The sequence below is a fragment of the Rhea americana genome, unplaced genomic scaffold (genome assembly GCF_003343005.1).
Source record: "Rhea americana isolate MKP2758 unplaced genomic scaffold, rheAme1 scaffold_6, whole genome shotgun sequence".
NCBI lineage: Eukaryota > Metazoa > Chordata > Aves > Rheiformes > Rheidae > Rhea > Rhea americana.
In genome coordinates this window covers 4880226-4894858 of record NW_028186756.1, presented here as the reverse complement: position 1 = coordinate 4894858, position 14633 = coordinate 4880226, and the positions used below count along the sequence as shown (strand labels likewise).

The 14633-nt window shown below is 38.7% G+C and overlaps 1 protein-coding gene across 2 annotated transcripts in view; it reads right to left on the bottom strand.

Annotated features, from left to right (window-relative positions):
• TBC1D8B (TBC1 domain family member 8B) overlaps positions 1 to 14633 on the bottom strand; it is a 44868-nt gene extending 30235 nt beyond the window's left edge. For both annotated transcript variants that reach the window (XM_085319664.1, XM_085319665.1), the window contains exons 1-2: positions 14504 to 14633; positions 2947 to 3057 (exon numbers count right to left, since the gene is read on the bottom strand). In XM_085319664.1, the coding sequence (XP_085175790.1) occupies positions 2947 to 3057; positions 14504 to 14633 (241 nt within the window). The remainder of the gene's footprint in view (positions 1 to 2946; positions 3058 to 14503) is intronic.

Sequence of the window (14633 nt, the reverse complement as noted above, 5' to 3'; positions counted from 1 at the left end):
GAAAACTCTTACCCACTAGTTACTTTCTACAATCAATGAAATGTGGTAAGCCAACTACAAAATTGTTACTGTAATTCTGTTTATCCTTTTCATATACCGTTACAAAGTATGCCAGCAGTAACAGATAATAGAGCAGAGATGATACAAGTGAAACCACAACAATAAAGATCCAGCAAATTCAATACTGAATCAGTTCTTTAAAGATAGGCGGCTTTCTCCAATTATTAAAAACATCAACCTAAAAGCCATTCTTACTATAAAGTTTTCATCAAGAACTTGCATCTGGTACTGCAAAAAATAAAACTTATGATAGGAGAAATTATGTTATCAGAAATAGTTTTGAATCCTGCTTCAGAACACCTAGTTCACCTTTCAAATCTATTTTGCTCTATTTACTTATTTGTTCTGTAGTGCATCACACTGCTTCGGAAGCACACTGTGTATGACTTCCAGGGACAAACTGGCTGAGAAATAAATCCAYAAATCAAGTATTTTCCTTTTTGGGATCAGTCACCCTCCACTAATTTCTTTGGACATTCTGCATAACTTTTAGTGCTCCCTCCAGAACTACTCCTTCTCACAGTCAAGGATCAGTTTCCTGGAGTATGAATGAGCCAACACTTTTCAGCCACGTTTCAGCAGCTGCCCMGCTAACATTGCCAGACAGGTATACTATAACATTTTGGCTAGGTCAAGATAATATTATTTTCCCCAATTTCCTCTGCTACATTTGACTTCCTGAAGCATAAATTTAATATCATAATACAAAAAAACCTACATTCCAGGCTACGGCACCAATAAAAAAMCCTGCTTTCCAGGTTATAGCACTGCTATGGTGTAAGTCTTCAGAACACCACCAACATGGCTAATGCCTTGTTTTCTCACACACAGCCTGTAAAACACACCGGCTCCCTGCACTGCCATGGCAAACCTTACGTTTTGAGTTAGTCTGTCATCAGTTCTGCACTAGTAAGAATCTAACCAGAGGCGCAGAGGRACAATCTATAGTCGTCATCAGCTGCCCGTCAGAAATCATCCATGCATCTGTCACTACAGCAGCAGAAAGGCCTCAGAACAGGCGATGAACCCACTTGTTTCAGGCCCTTCACACGTAACAGCAAGAACTTAATCTCTTAAATTTATCTACTTTGCAGGAGGAACAACCTGTTTTGTAACACAAGGTACAATTACATTATGTAGCTTTTTGCACTACAGTGTTATCTGTGTAGCACTGAATTGRTATAAATTCTGCACTAAGGCCAGGATTACCTTTCATATTTTCCCAAGGCACTAGAATTCCCCAGTTTATTTCCCACGTACTTGTCAAAGTGTCCTTTTTGCTAGTCTGTCATCATTAGTTCTTACTTCCTCAGAACTACTCCTAAAATTTAACTTACTGTCAATTCACAAACTGTTCAAATTACCAACTTTAGACAGCTGCCCTTTTTAAATGACACATAACAAATTACATTAAAATCATTATTATACACAGTTCTCTCACTACTGCCCTCCAGAGATGTCCTTACAGAACATGCACAGCAGCAGATCAGTGTTACCTTATGAAATGTGTAAACTCCAGAACTAAATATCTAAAAACACAAAGTTATATTTTGAAAGTAGCAAACTGAACAGAAAGGACAGGTAAAGGCACAATTTTCATTTAAGATGAAGCAATGAAGTTTCATAATAAAGAACAAATAGTGAAATTCCATGTGACAATCGCATAGCATTTACTACTGGAATTATTCATGTGTGTAAGTGTTTGCAGGATGGCACCTCTAGTTTTGGCTCAAAGCTCAGCTTTTTCCACAGGCAACTAAAGGGAAAGTCTGGAGACCAGAGAATTCTACATGGAATCTGGTTTCCTAGAGACCACTACCAATTAAAAAAAAAAAAAAAGATGGGAAAAAATATCTAAAATATATGTAATTTTTAAATTGTAATTATTTTCAGAGTTTTCAGTAATTCTAAGAAATAAATTAACTTCGCAATAATAGCATTTAGCATCAGACCATAAGACTATACCAATTAATTACAATATGAAGACAAGATCATGCCTAGGAAGGGAACCAATGCTGCAAGCAATGAATATAACATTCCTTTTTAATTTTGGAATAGAGGTATCTCCAACCACATCCAGTGGGTAAGCAACCTGTACAAAGGAATAAAACTTTACTCTCAGATGAAGCTACAAAGCTTATAAATAAACAAAGTAAATAAAGTAAATAAAAATGCATAGCATCCAAAAGCATGCATTTGGAAAAAACAGATACTTTGAAGGTCAATTCTCTTTTTCATTTCCTACTGTTTAATAACACAACACAAGAAAGGAAAAGAGCATGTTACACTATGAAAGAAAAAGATATGAGGGATAATTCAACTCTTACCTTGACTAGACTCTGGCTTAACAAAGATAAAGTAGTTTAAAAAAAAAGAGAGAGAGAGAGAGAGAGAGAGAGAGAGGGAGGGAGGGAAGGAGGGAGAGGGGGGGAGAGAGAGACAGAGAGAGAAGCCCACAGCATGCTTTGTACTCCCAAGGATCAATTTTTCCTTATCATCCTGTACTCTGCCAAGTTACAGAGGTTATTTACAGGTTGCAAAGGAAAAGGTTGTACCACTGTTAATTCTAAGAGAGCACCAAGACCCTTCAACAACACTTCAAGGACTGTCACAGAAAGCAGGTAATCTGAAGTTATAATACGAAGAGTCCATAGATACATTCTGGGAAACTGGAACCATGTAATGCTGTCAATCTCAAAAGTTTGTAATCTCAGGAGCATCACTATACCATTACAGAATAATTTAAAATAATTTAGAGGTCATTAGAATGAATAAGGATAAGGGAAGATTGCTCTAACCCAGATGTTAATCCCTTCCTTTGTACCTTGACTAAAAGAACATTTTTCACTCTATAAACTCACTTAACTTCTATATAATAATACATACCACATGCAATGGACCAGTAAACTTGAGAATCCGGTGTCTGATGCAGGATGCGAAATGGGGCCACTTTTGATGTAGAATCCAACACTGCATCTAGGGTTCCCACAAGAAGACCTGTCGCATTGGAAAAATAAAATGTGTACAGCATAGTGAAACTAAGGTTTTTAAATGTACACTCACCTCTAATTCCTTACTTAGCGAACAAGAATGCCACCCGAGTAAAGACTTACTCTATATCGACCTCTGAGAAACTAAGTACGAATGAAAAAAATCAAGAGGTGCACCCAGAGGGACCTTTTGAGGAGATGGTATCATTTTAAACTGGTGAAAGCCACTGAACACAATCTGAAGGTCGGGAATGTTTTGAGATGCCCATGGAAGCGATAACAATCCAGATTCCAAGCTGGAAAGTAATATGACACCTCTAAGCCTTCAATGAGCTCAAGCGSCATTTGAACTACCTCTCATTCAGTAATTTATTGTTATTTTCCTTTCCACTCAAAGGAAATTATAATTCCTTTATGCCTGATTTATAAAAATACCATCCACTGTTTTCAAATAAGAATAGCATATCTTATTTTCTGTACATATAGAAGTTTTGCTGCTCATTCTCAGTATATACACACTCCATACTGTAAATACAGAGCTATAAAATGCCTGCCATTCTTTATAAACAGTTTATCAGATGACTCGTACATGCAATATGGAAAACTAATATCTCATCCTACCATCCCAAGCATAAGAATATTAAAGTGCATTATTCCAGCATTTACTACACATGCAAAATACAATGGCTACACCATCCTCTTACCAATAGATGCTAAATTAACTTCTATTACACAGAGTTCAGATCACAGAATAATTTTATTAACGAGACACACTTCATCACTCCATAAGGAGTGAAAAAATCCTGATAAAACATGTGAGTATGCATTTTATCTTAACTGCAGAAGTTTTTCTTCCTGTACAGCAGCAAAAGAGGTTAGCTTAGCTATTTTTAAAGTAGCTTTCAAATCTAAGAAGCAAAGAATTCTAAAAGGGGAAGAAAAACCCATAGAGAAAAAATATAAGCTTTGGGATCCCAATATGTAAGTAAATTTTTTTCTTCTTATTACAACAGTAATAAAAATACAAGCCACAATAATTTCTYCCTGTATTTCCTATGCTTTGCATCCTTCTAGCATGGCCACATAAATGGAAAGCTCAAACAAAGCAAAGTGACTAGGGCAATCGCACACAGCTTTTCTTCTACAGGAAAACTGAAAAATAACATCAATAAAGCATGCAGATACCCAAAGAGATGCTGCAAAGTCTGTTTCATAAATCTGCTGAGATCATGGACATGGGACATTCTGAAAAAATGCTATAGGGAAAATAGCTTGTTTGCAAGGATAATACATCCCTTAGGACGCCTCGATGTACCCTTTTGTAGGTAACTGAAGTTATCTTTTGATTAAGGCTTTGAATATTCTATAGAAGCAACAGATTGAGATGATTTCAACTGGATCCATCAAAAGTTCTTTCAGAATTTTTCTGATGGCTTCTGGCACCTTTCATTCCACCTTCTTTCCATTAACCCTCTTTCTAATTCTGAAAAATGTCAAATATGAGAGACTATAAATACAATGAAGTATAGTAATACAAAATAGAGAAAGTCTAGACAGTCATCTTCAGAACACRATTTTCCTATGGATACACTTCCAGCACAGGACCTGTGCAACTTATCTTACTGTGGCTATTCAAGTTTCAGAATGATTTTGCTTCATTTCAAAATAATGAAAGTGAATAATAATAATAAAAAATCCCAAACCTAAAGACCAGTAAATCACATGAATCAAAAACATCATCTTGTGTTGTCTGCAACTCATAGATTGTAAGTGACCATAAACATCATCTCCTCTTGCAAAGCAGAGAGGTTTTTTATAGTTTATAACTGAAATCAGACACTGAATAGATAATACAACATTTATGTCTGCTTAAAGCGCTTTGACTTACTGAATGAGTCACAACACCGAGCTCATCTCAAAGTTGTCTTTGCTTTAGCAGATGTTTTATTATCTCTATCACCATTTTCCTAATATCATTTTCTGATATGATACATGGTACAAGGACATTAGTCACCATTTATGAGGTTGATACAACTGCTAAGCCCGAAGGGATGATTATGACACTGCATTAGAAAGCAGTCCTCCCAAAAATGCCCAAACAGTATCTATTTGGAAGGYCATTAGATTTTAGACACAACAAACTGTAGCAGGTTAATATCAGTCACTTCAAAACTTCTACTGCCAGTACTGCTTTGTCCATGAACATGATAAAGACTCCAGGTTTGCGCTTAAGGTGACAGATACTCGCTACATTATGAACTATAAATTTCATGGCTTTGGTAACTAGCATACCTGCGAGTAATCAGTAAAGTTACACCTTCTTACAATCGTGCTAAATGTGCTCTAACTACCAGCTACAAATTTTTTTTGAATATCATATTATCAGTCAGGGTTTCTGTAACTACAAGTTGTTCCGYGGATCTCAGCAAGAGCTCCCTTTTATTGCTTTTTCCCATCGGGAAAAATCAAGAATCGTGTTCACCCAGGGAGCTGTGACCAGTGCTGAGAGTTTTACTGGCACTCTGCTAATTCTGCTCACACAAGTCTATTGAAAAATGATTCATACCCAGGGTTACAAGCAAAGATTTAAAACCCACCTGTATAATCACAAGGATAAAATCAGGTAATACAGGAGTAGGGAACAAGAGACTGGTAGCTAGCACTATTCAAAAATTATACATCTACCTTTATTAACACCTTGACAACAAAGCTAATTCAAACCAGCTTTATTAGCCTTACAAATGACAAATTCTATGGCTTCTTGAGCAGCCACTGGTTTTAAAAGTAGAATAAATTCCTTACTTCGAGTTACTCATTCCTGGCCAAAAAAAAAAAAAAAAAAAAAAAGCTAGCCAAAAACCAAATAACACAGCAGCCTCCCTAAAGGATTCCCAGTCATCTGAAATGCATCCGGCCAATGACTACAGCTGGTTAATGTTAACACTTTCCTACGAACAACAAATAATACAGAAGAATGGTAGAGCATTCCCATGTTAAATGGAAGGTTTTCCAGTCAACCACCATGTAAGTGTTCAGGTAAGAGTTTTCCTAAAAAGGTAAACTYAGAAAACACCAAATAAGAACAGATTCCAACCAAGATTCTGATTTTAGTACTAAGAAGTACTGTTTTTATTGAAAAGAGAACACATGCTGGGTACAAGGACTGCTGAGCTGTGTTCCCAACCCCTTTTTTCAGTTGTTGAGATTCTAAGTTTGAACTACGTAATTCTAATAGTCATTTCATCCTGGCACAATATCAGTAATTTCTAGGGGAAGTATACGAGTTATCTGTGGTCCCTTAGGAACCCTGAACAAGAGATGCCAAGAGCGATCTTATTGCTTTGGTATCTGTGTTTTTGAAACTGTTACCCATATCACAACAATATCCCTATTATAAGTATCAGTACAGAACAGAGATCCAAACCTCATCTTCCAATGAATAAACACTGAAAAATACAGAATGGGAGTTCTCTGTGGCCTCTCAGGATATACTACTGCTTGATTTTAATGCAGTGTTAAGAAAGCCACAGCAAGGCTCTCCAATATCCTTAACAGGCACTGGATCAGGATCAAGAACTAAATATGGGTAAATTCACCACACTGTGAGTTTAGAAAAGGCTTACTTTTCCAAACAGCTGAAATCTGGAATTAATGAGCAAGGATTTCACCCAAGTTTTTTCCAATTACTGCACTGGAAGTAACCTGCCCCTGGCAAAATGAAGTCACTTGCAGGTCTCTGCCAGATAAGATCTTAACAAAACCTTTCAAAGGTGCACCTAATTCAAGCTATTGATTTGTAGATGGATATATTAAAAGAGAAAGTCTCCATGAGCACAACTCGAATTACAAACTACAACACTAGTCACAAGCAAATGAATAAAGACAGCCAGATTTATTTATGGGCTTTAATTATTGCTATTAACGCAACATGACAATCATATAGACTATTTAAGTTTATTAAAGACTATTCATAAGTACCTATTTAAAAAATCCAGCTGAGCTGAGTGAGGCCTGAAAATTTACACAGCCAGTAGGCACTGACGTAATGCAAAGGTAACAGGAAAAGTTTTCATCCAGGTGACCAGAATTCTTATTCCTCAAGAATTCCTTATTGCGAAAACATATCTCTAGTAATAAAAAAGTTGTCTACTTTGTACCAGCACAGTACCACAAAGCATCTAAATCTTGTACATTTAGTACTAGGTCCTCTTCCCCAAACAGGAGATTCAGGAAACAGTGTAACAGTTTCCACACCAACACATTGTTATCATTGTAAATTTAAGATTAAGATTAAATTTAAGGAAGCATAAACAGAGCTATATTACATTGCAAAGTCCCATCGCAGTCCCTTAGAGCCAACAAAGATTATACAAATTACAGCATTTACAGAAAAGAACTAACTTAACCTCTCCATAATGGAGGCAATGGGAAAAAGTGACTTAGGTTGTGTCTGCAAATTGCTTGCTAATGAAAAACATTACAAGCAGCTCTCAAACAACCAATTCGGGGACAACCAGAAGATCATACACCTTCTACTCTTACCTCTGCTCAAAGTGAGACTCCACGGCTTCCAGTGAGGATTTCACCCAAATCATCATCTAGACTCACACTGAGGCACAACTTTAGCTATGCACATAGACAGCAATGCATATTTACAGGAAAAAAAAATTTGCTTTTATGAAAACATTTTAAATTTCTCAGTTATTTGAGTAAAACAATTAGGAAACACCCTAAATATTTAAATAAATAGGGTAAAATACCCTAGGAAATAAAGAGCAAAGAAAACAGAACAGCTTTGAACTAAGGATATSCTCTTTCCACAAGTCTCTGAAACATATGGTTGACAGAATATCAACATTAGCTGACATAATATCAAAAAATGGAAACAAACTTTCTCAGTAGCCTCAAACTAACATTCCCAGCCCAGTGCAGATGATTCAGCACTAACATAAAGCAATGTACCAGAGGTAAAGGCTTGGATCATCGCCTTCCCCATGATCACCCTCCCATTATTTTGCTGCAGAGATCTGCACCAAAATGCATTAGCAATGAATTTTGCTCTCAGTTTTACCAAAATATTGCAATAAAGCCTGATATGTTACATAACTGCCTGGCACTTAGCAATTTGGAGACAACACCATCACATTCTTCCAGATTTATTTCACCAAGTATATCAAAAGAGTACTCATATTTATATTTTACAGTATTTTTCATCCCATAATCTCAAGACGTATTTCTGCCATAGCTGCCAGTTAAATTTTTTTTTTTTTTATTGCTGAGATTCTTCTGTTACCCTTTTCTAGAAGGGTGCTATTATTCTGAAGCAAAGCTAGCAGAAGCCTGCTCTCTCCTTTGTTGTTTAACAGCAGTTTTATGATCAGTAATTAATGGTATTAAAAAAGTACCGGTATCTCCTGATTTACTAGACTGGAGATACTAGTAGACATAAAATATTAGTAGACATAAAATATTTGTAAGACAGTAACAGCTCCTTACAAACAGGACTGTTGTATTACCACAACACTGGTCAGATCCATAATGCTAAGGTCTTGGAAAGCAGCCACTTCGACGTACAGTTTAGTCCTCACTCTTAGTTTATTTCCAGTATCATAAAAAGGAGCTGTTCAAAAATGTTGTAAAAGCCTTGTCTGAGTGACAACTGCAGACAGTGATACTCTGCAGCTACAGCCAGCTTTATTTTGACAGTAACTGCTCGTTTCTATGACCTGAAGAATTCAAAGGCTGATCAGAGCAGAACCAAAGGGGAAAAAAATATTGTAAGATGAGTAAGTTTTTAATAGCAAATGTTGTTCATTTTGATCAGATGTCTGTTATACCTCAAGACAGTATTATGGAAGAGATGAAACCAGCTCTGAAAGCTTCCTAAGCTTTCAGCATATAACTCTTGACTACCTCACAGTACTCAATAGGATCCTACAGATAACGCTTCGCAGCAAGAAATCCAGGAGAAATCTTAGGAGGGGTTTTGAATAGCTATGCCCTGAAAATTAGAATTTTAAGTCTGAGGAAATATAAAACATTAAAATAACCTTAAACATTTTTTTCAGTTATTTTTCTAACATAAAATCAACCTGTTAGTAAACTGTGAATTAAAATGAAAAATAAATCTTGAAGGTAATGCAATGCCTAGAAATAACAGTAAGGAGTAAAATCAATAGAAAATATYTTAAGTATGTGCAATACAAAGATTTAAATGAAACAGAAATCCTTTGCATGAGCAAGCAAAGAAGAATTTAAGTAAACCAGCTGGAGTTTAAATAGACTACATTTTTCAACAAAACCTTTTTAAACCAGAAAATGCAGGTTCTTTGAAACCAAAGCTATCAGCAGAAACAYAGCATATCTTATATATTTTCCACAAACTACGCTTTTCCAGGTTCAGTGCATAACATAAAGGGAGAAATATATGTCAAGTTAAAATTAATCATTGAAGTACTGCCAAATTACAATGTGGAGACCCCAACTGTAAATCCCTACTGCAATAAAAATATATGTACAAAGACAGGCTAAAGCTTCATTTCAGAAGGGCAAATTGTTTTACAGAGCATTTTGGGTATTAAAAGAGAGAGAGAGARAGAGAGAGAGAGAGAGAGAGAGAGAGAGACTAAAGCACAATCTTCACTAGGTAAACTAAGATCCAAATAATAATACATCATGAAAAGTCACCATCTCAGTGTATTTAACTTAAAATACATGAATGCCAGCTTGTGAACAAGACTTTTTCCTATTTCTTCAAATTAAGCACAGAAGTCTCTTTTCTTTCTTCTTTCTCCTCAAATGAACCTGATCTCATGACTAAGAAACCTCAGCTTAATGAACTACATAGCATGAGTTGAGATGTAGGTGTTCTTACAGATGTAAAATAAGTTAGCTTAAGCCTTCAATGAAAAAGATTTCATCTCTATCTACTGCAAATTAAATAAGTTATGGTCAGGAGTCAGGTAAGAAAGACACCAGCAACTCACTGAACTAAGCTGTGTATCCAAGCCCTTATGYAAAAGTATCTGTGGCAATAAAGATATCCTGGGAAGTAGGAAAACTAGAAGTACAACTCTGAAAAATGGTAAATATTAGTCTCCTTGTTAAGTACATACAGAGAAAAGTTTCACAGGTATCACAGTGCCTGCTTCTCTTTGCTTCTGTTCAGCTAAAAAGCTATATAATGAAAGAGACAGAGAATTCAGCACAGAATCATAGCTAAACACAGAGGTGACAAGAACTCCTGCAACGTTTAAACACTGCAGTACCACCTCTAAGGACCAAGTAGAGGAGACTACTTTAGTCACAGTTCTTTACTCTCTGGCCCAGTGGTATATCTACACTCTGCAACCATACAGAGAGCGCTGTCTGCTCCTGCCAAAAGAAACAAACACAGATGAAGCTTGCAAGGCTGTTAGGGATTCCAGTACTTTTAATGACTATTTCTAAAGTAAGCCACACTGCTTTTTCACAAAAGCATGTGGCATGGTGCTATAGACTGAACTGGTAAGTGAAAGCAGCTATCCTGAGGACTTGGTGGAGCACAAGCTTTGCATCTTCAGCCTCACATCCAATCCCTCTGCTCTTACAGTTTCCACTTCTTCAGCAAACCATAACACCTCCYGCAATTGTTGGCAGTTTGATTTCACACCTCCAAGGGTGGCGACTCCTGTGCACCCAGAGTGACTTGGTGCTGTGACTCTGGAAGTTAAGGATTATATCCTCCAAATTACGCCCTAGTCATTTTCCCGCCTTCCATCCCCAGTCATAAACATGCTTTGTAAGAGAGTGGCACTATTTGGCTCACAAATACATGCACTGCAAAATAATCTTTGCTCTAGATGAAAAAATATGCAGCACAGATCTTTCAAGATCTTTATTAACGTAGCAAGCAGGTTTACCTTTCAATTCCCATCACAGCTAGGAATCTGCTACAAGTAAGTCCCAGAAAAAGCTCAGTCTGCTAAGTGGCTGCAGGTATAAATGGTCTCTGCTATTTATGTTAATAGGCTATATTTAGGAAAGCCACAGCATAGACCCTTATGTTTTGAAAAGTAAGCACCATTTTTGCTGCATACTGAGCTTAGTCATAGCCTGAGTCTCATCTCCTTGCTTTCCTACTTGCTGTTCCTACTAAAATAAATTTCTGTAAGTTTGTGAAAAGATCACCAAGTACTTTTGAATGGGTCCAATGGAAAATTCTGTTAGAGYGAAGCTCATCATCATCGATATCCACTTCTTGATAACACTTTAACATGACTCCTTGGACAGACAGTAGATGAAGAAAATTCTCCGCAGAGCACACGTGCATTGTGTCCCCTTCCTCCCACCTCCTACTCATGAGCTAGCCAGGGACGATGCAGACAACAAGATATATATTTTAAAGAGCAGCTGCACCAGCAGGGTCCTTCTATTGATTCAGGATTGCAATAATTGCCAAAAGAAATCCAGACTGAAGTGTCAGGACTTTTCCGTGCCTTAAGGAACTCCCTTTTTTCCCCAGCATGGAACACACAGCAAGCTGGGAAGACCAGTTGCAACCACGTATTTTATCAAGAAAATTTTCTCTCTCTCAGTTCCATTTTACTTAAATTTCTCAAGCAGAAAGGCAAATGAAAACAATGGAAGCAGAAAACAAATAATTTGCTTTCTGATGTTTCAGTGAAAGATCGGTATTTTGTGACAGTAAATACTCATTTATATAACTACTCCAGGAACACCTGTTTTTTAATTAAGCTTCTGTCTAAACTGTAACTAAAGCAACATCTTTGTGACCAACATGTTTCATCTCACTGTAACCATTTCTTAGTTACAGTGTATGCATTCACTATGCAGGCTTTGAGTCATGGTAACTGTGCTTTGGCACACAGGCCATTCTGCCTGCCCATAGCACCTCTGCAAAGACACAATGGCCAGACAGGACTTGGTCACAAGGCTGCACTGCCAGACACACAGCARCTATTTGGGGATAGTCTACTACACCGAATTATCAGGATGTAGAACCAGTCAAACAGGTTAAGATATCCGTAACCTTAGGTGAGGTCTAAGAAAGAAAAGCAAATGAAATGTAAACCTAAGCAGGTGCACACCTAAAGAAAGAGAGCCAAGTCTAAGCAAAAACAGCACAAAAATATTGCTATTGAYGATGCTTAGTAGGCGATTAGGAACTATGCTACATGGGGGCACAAGTCGTAAGAGCTAACTATCACCAAAGGATTACAAACCGRTTCTGCTGTAACAGTCAGTCCACAAGTGTCATATACACAAATCTAAGCACAGATTTCTTTATAAGCCTGATACAGTACAAGAATTCCCAGCTTTCCTGCAAGCAAGCATCTCTGTTGTCATCTATCCCTTTCTCTTCAGTCTGTACCTTTCTCCTGCTACTAGCTGCTTCCTCACACCACATCTCTCCTCCCCTCCTTACACTCTACACTTACTATGTGGACTTCTGCATTCTTGGGAATAACTTGCTACAGCCGCCGCCACAGGTAATCCCCATTACCTCTACTCACCCCGCAGCACTGTTTATCTCCTCTTCCACTCCTATCCCGCAGCCCAGCCTCTCCCTTCCCTCAACACATGCTTGCACTGCTGGCTGCCTCTTTCATTCAGAGCTCCCCAGCTCCTCAGGGCTGCCTGTCACCTCACACCTTATGTCTCACCAGCTGGGAAATGCTGGTCAGGAGAAACAGAACAAAATTTTACTCGGCACATTTGAGGTGATCTCATAACACAATAGCTATTCATTGTTTTTTCTACAGCAAGCTCTAACTTTGAGTGACGTATAGCAACATAAAATTAAAATCWGACAATGGCAAATTATGTTACTTTATACCTAGGAGGTCTGAATATTTTCATACCTACAATACAAATTTAACTCTTCTTATTCATATTTCCTATTTTAATTCAGAAGCATTTYACTATCTTAGTTTCTTGAAAAAGGTAACTTGTACAGACAAAACCTGTATAAACCCAATACTATGAGAAAAGCTATAAAAATAAAATGTGCAATGCCACAGATAGGAAGGCATACTACAGGAATTATCCCATCCACACATTTTTCTGCACTGTAAAATACCATCAAGGACAGAAGACTAGCAGTAGAGGTCTCAGGTACAGGAAAAAAAAAAACAGTCAGACAAGTGTGACCAGCTGTAAGTATACAAAGATGTTTTTCTAAAAACGTAACTTTGAAGAACATGAATACCTAGTTCTAATTCACGTTAGTTACATTTTTTTAATTAATTCTGTCATACAAGAAGACAACATACCAGCTCAGCTTGCTTTGGTCTCCAAAGATGTCAAGGCAGAGAACGGCCAACCTAACCTACAACACCTCCACGGCTGAAAAGCATCACCCATGGTTCTAAAGCCAAAGCTTCACATTACCTACTTATCCGTAAATATTATGATATTTCTAGAAGGGCAGGATGGGGAATTTGGAAATGATTTAACATTTCCCTCTTTCCCTGCAAGTAGCTCACATACTGATGAAGGATGCCCTACATTGATCTGCAAGGTCTCTACAGCTGAAATCCTTCAGTCAGAAGTTTRGACATTGGATTTTTGCCAGAATGAATGTTTCAATGAGACAGTTAAACTTCATGTATAATACAATCCACTTAAATATAACTCACTCTGCAGTGACACAATTAGARAGCCTAGAAAACAGAGAGGTGCAACTCATACAAAACCCTGAAGCTTTACTCTTTGCTTTCCAGTGGCATTTCTCCTCAAAAGGGCCAATGAGAGCTGCCACCATACTATGAAGGATTCTAGTTTGAAGAACTAAGGTCTTAGCAGTAGCCAGGGKCCCTGCAGTGCACAATGATACAAACAGACAATAAACAAGAATAGAAATTCACATCTTCAGCTTCTCATGAGACAAAGTTTATTATACCGAGGTCAATGACCTGTCAGTCACCTAGTACATCACCACTCTCTCTTCCAGGAAAGTGCCATCATATGTTTATTTTTAAAAGGTGAGACCAGAAACACCAGRGCATGAGCTTGTTCTAAGCAGCCTGAGATTCAAGCCGGAAGAGGGACTCAGAAATAAGCAAAACAAGGCAGACTGGCCATTCCTCCAAACCTCTCCCCTTCTGAGAGGCCAAAAACGTACTTATGCCAGGGCCTCCGCTGGGGCAGGGGGTCGTTAAGCTAGCACAAGGCGCTGGGCTGCGGAGCCGGGCAGGCCGCGGCGCGGAGTCCTGCGGAGCCGGGCAGGCCCCGCGCAGCCCGGGCGGCCCCGCCGGGTGCCTCGCCACGGCGCGCAGCCGCGGGCCCCATCCCGCGCCGAGCGCCCCGGAAACTCCATCGCCGCCCGCCGCTCCCCACGGGGCGCGGGGCACCGCAGGAAGGCCGGGGGCCGCACGGCTCCGGCGGGCCTCCCCGCTCCGCGGCGGGGCGCCTCAGGCCCAGCGAGCCCCCCGCCGAGGCGGCCCCGGTACCTGCGAGCCCGCCTCCGCCCTCCTCGCCGTAGCCCCGCCGCCTCTGCAGCACGAAGTACTGGTTGGAGCGCTCCAGCACCCACAGCTTAAGGGCATTTTTCAGCAGCACCTCCTCGGGCTTCAGCCACAT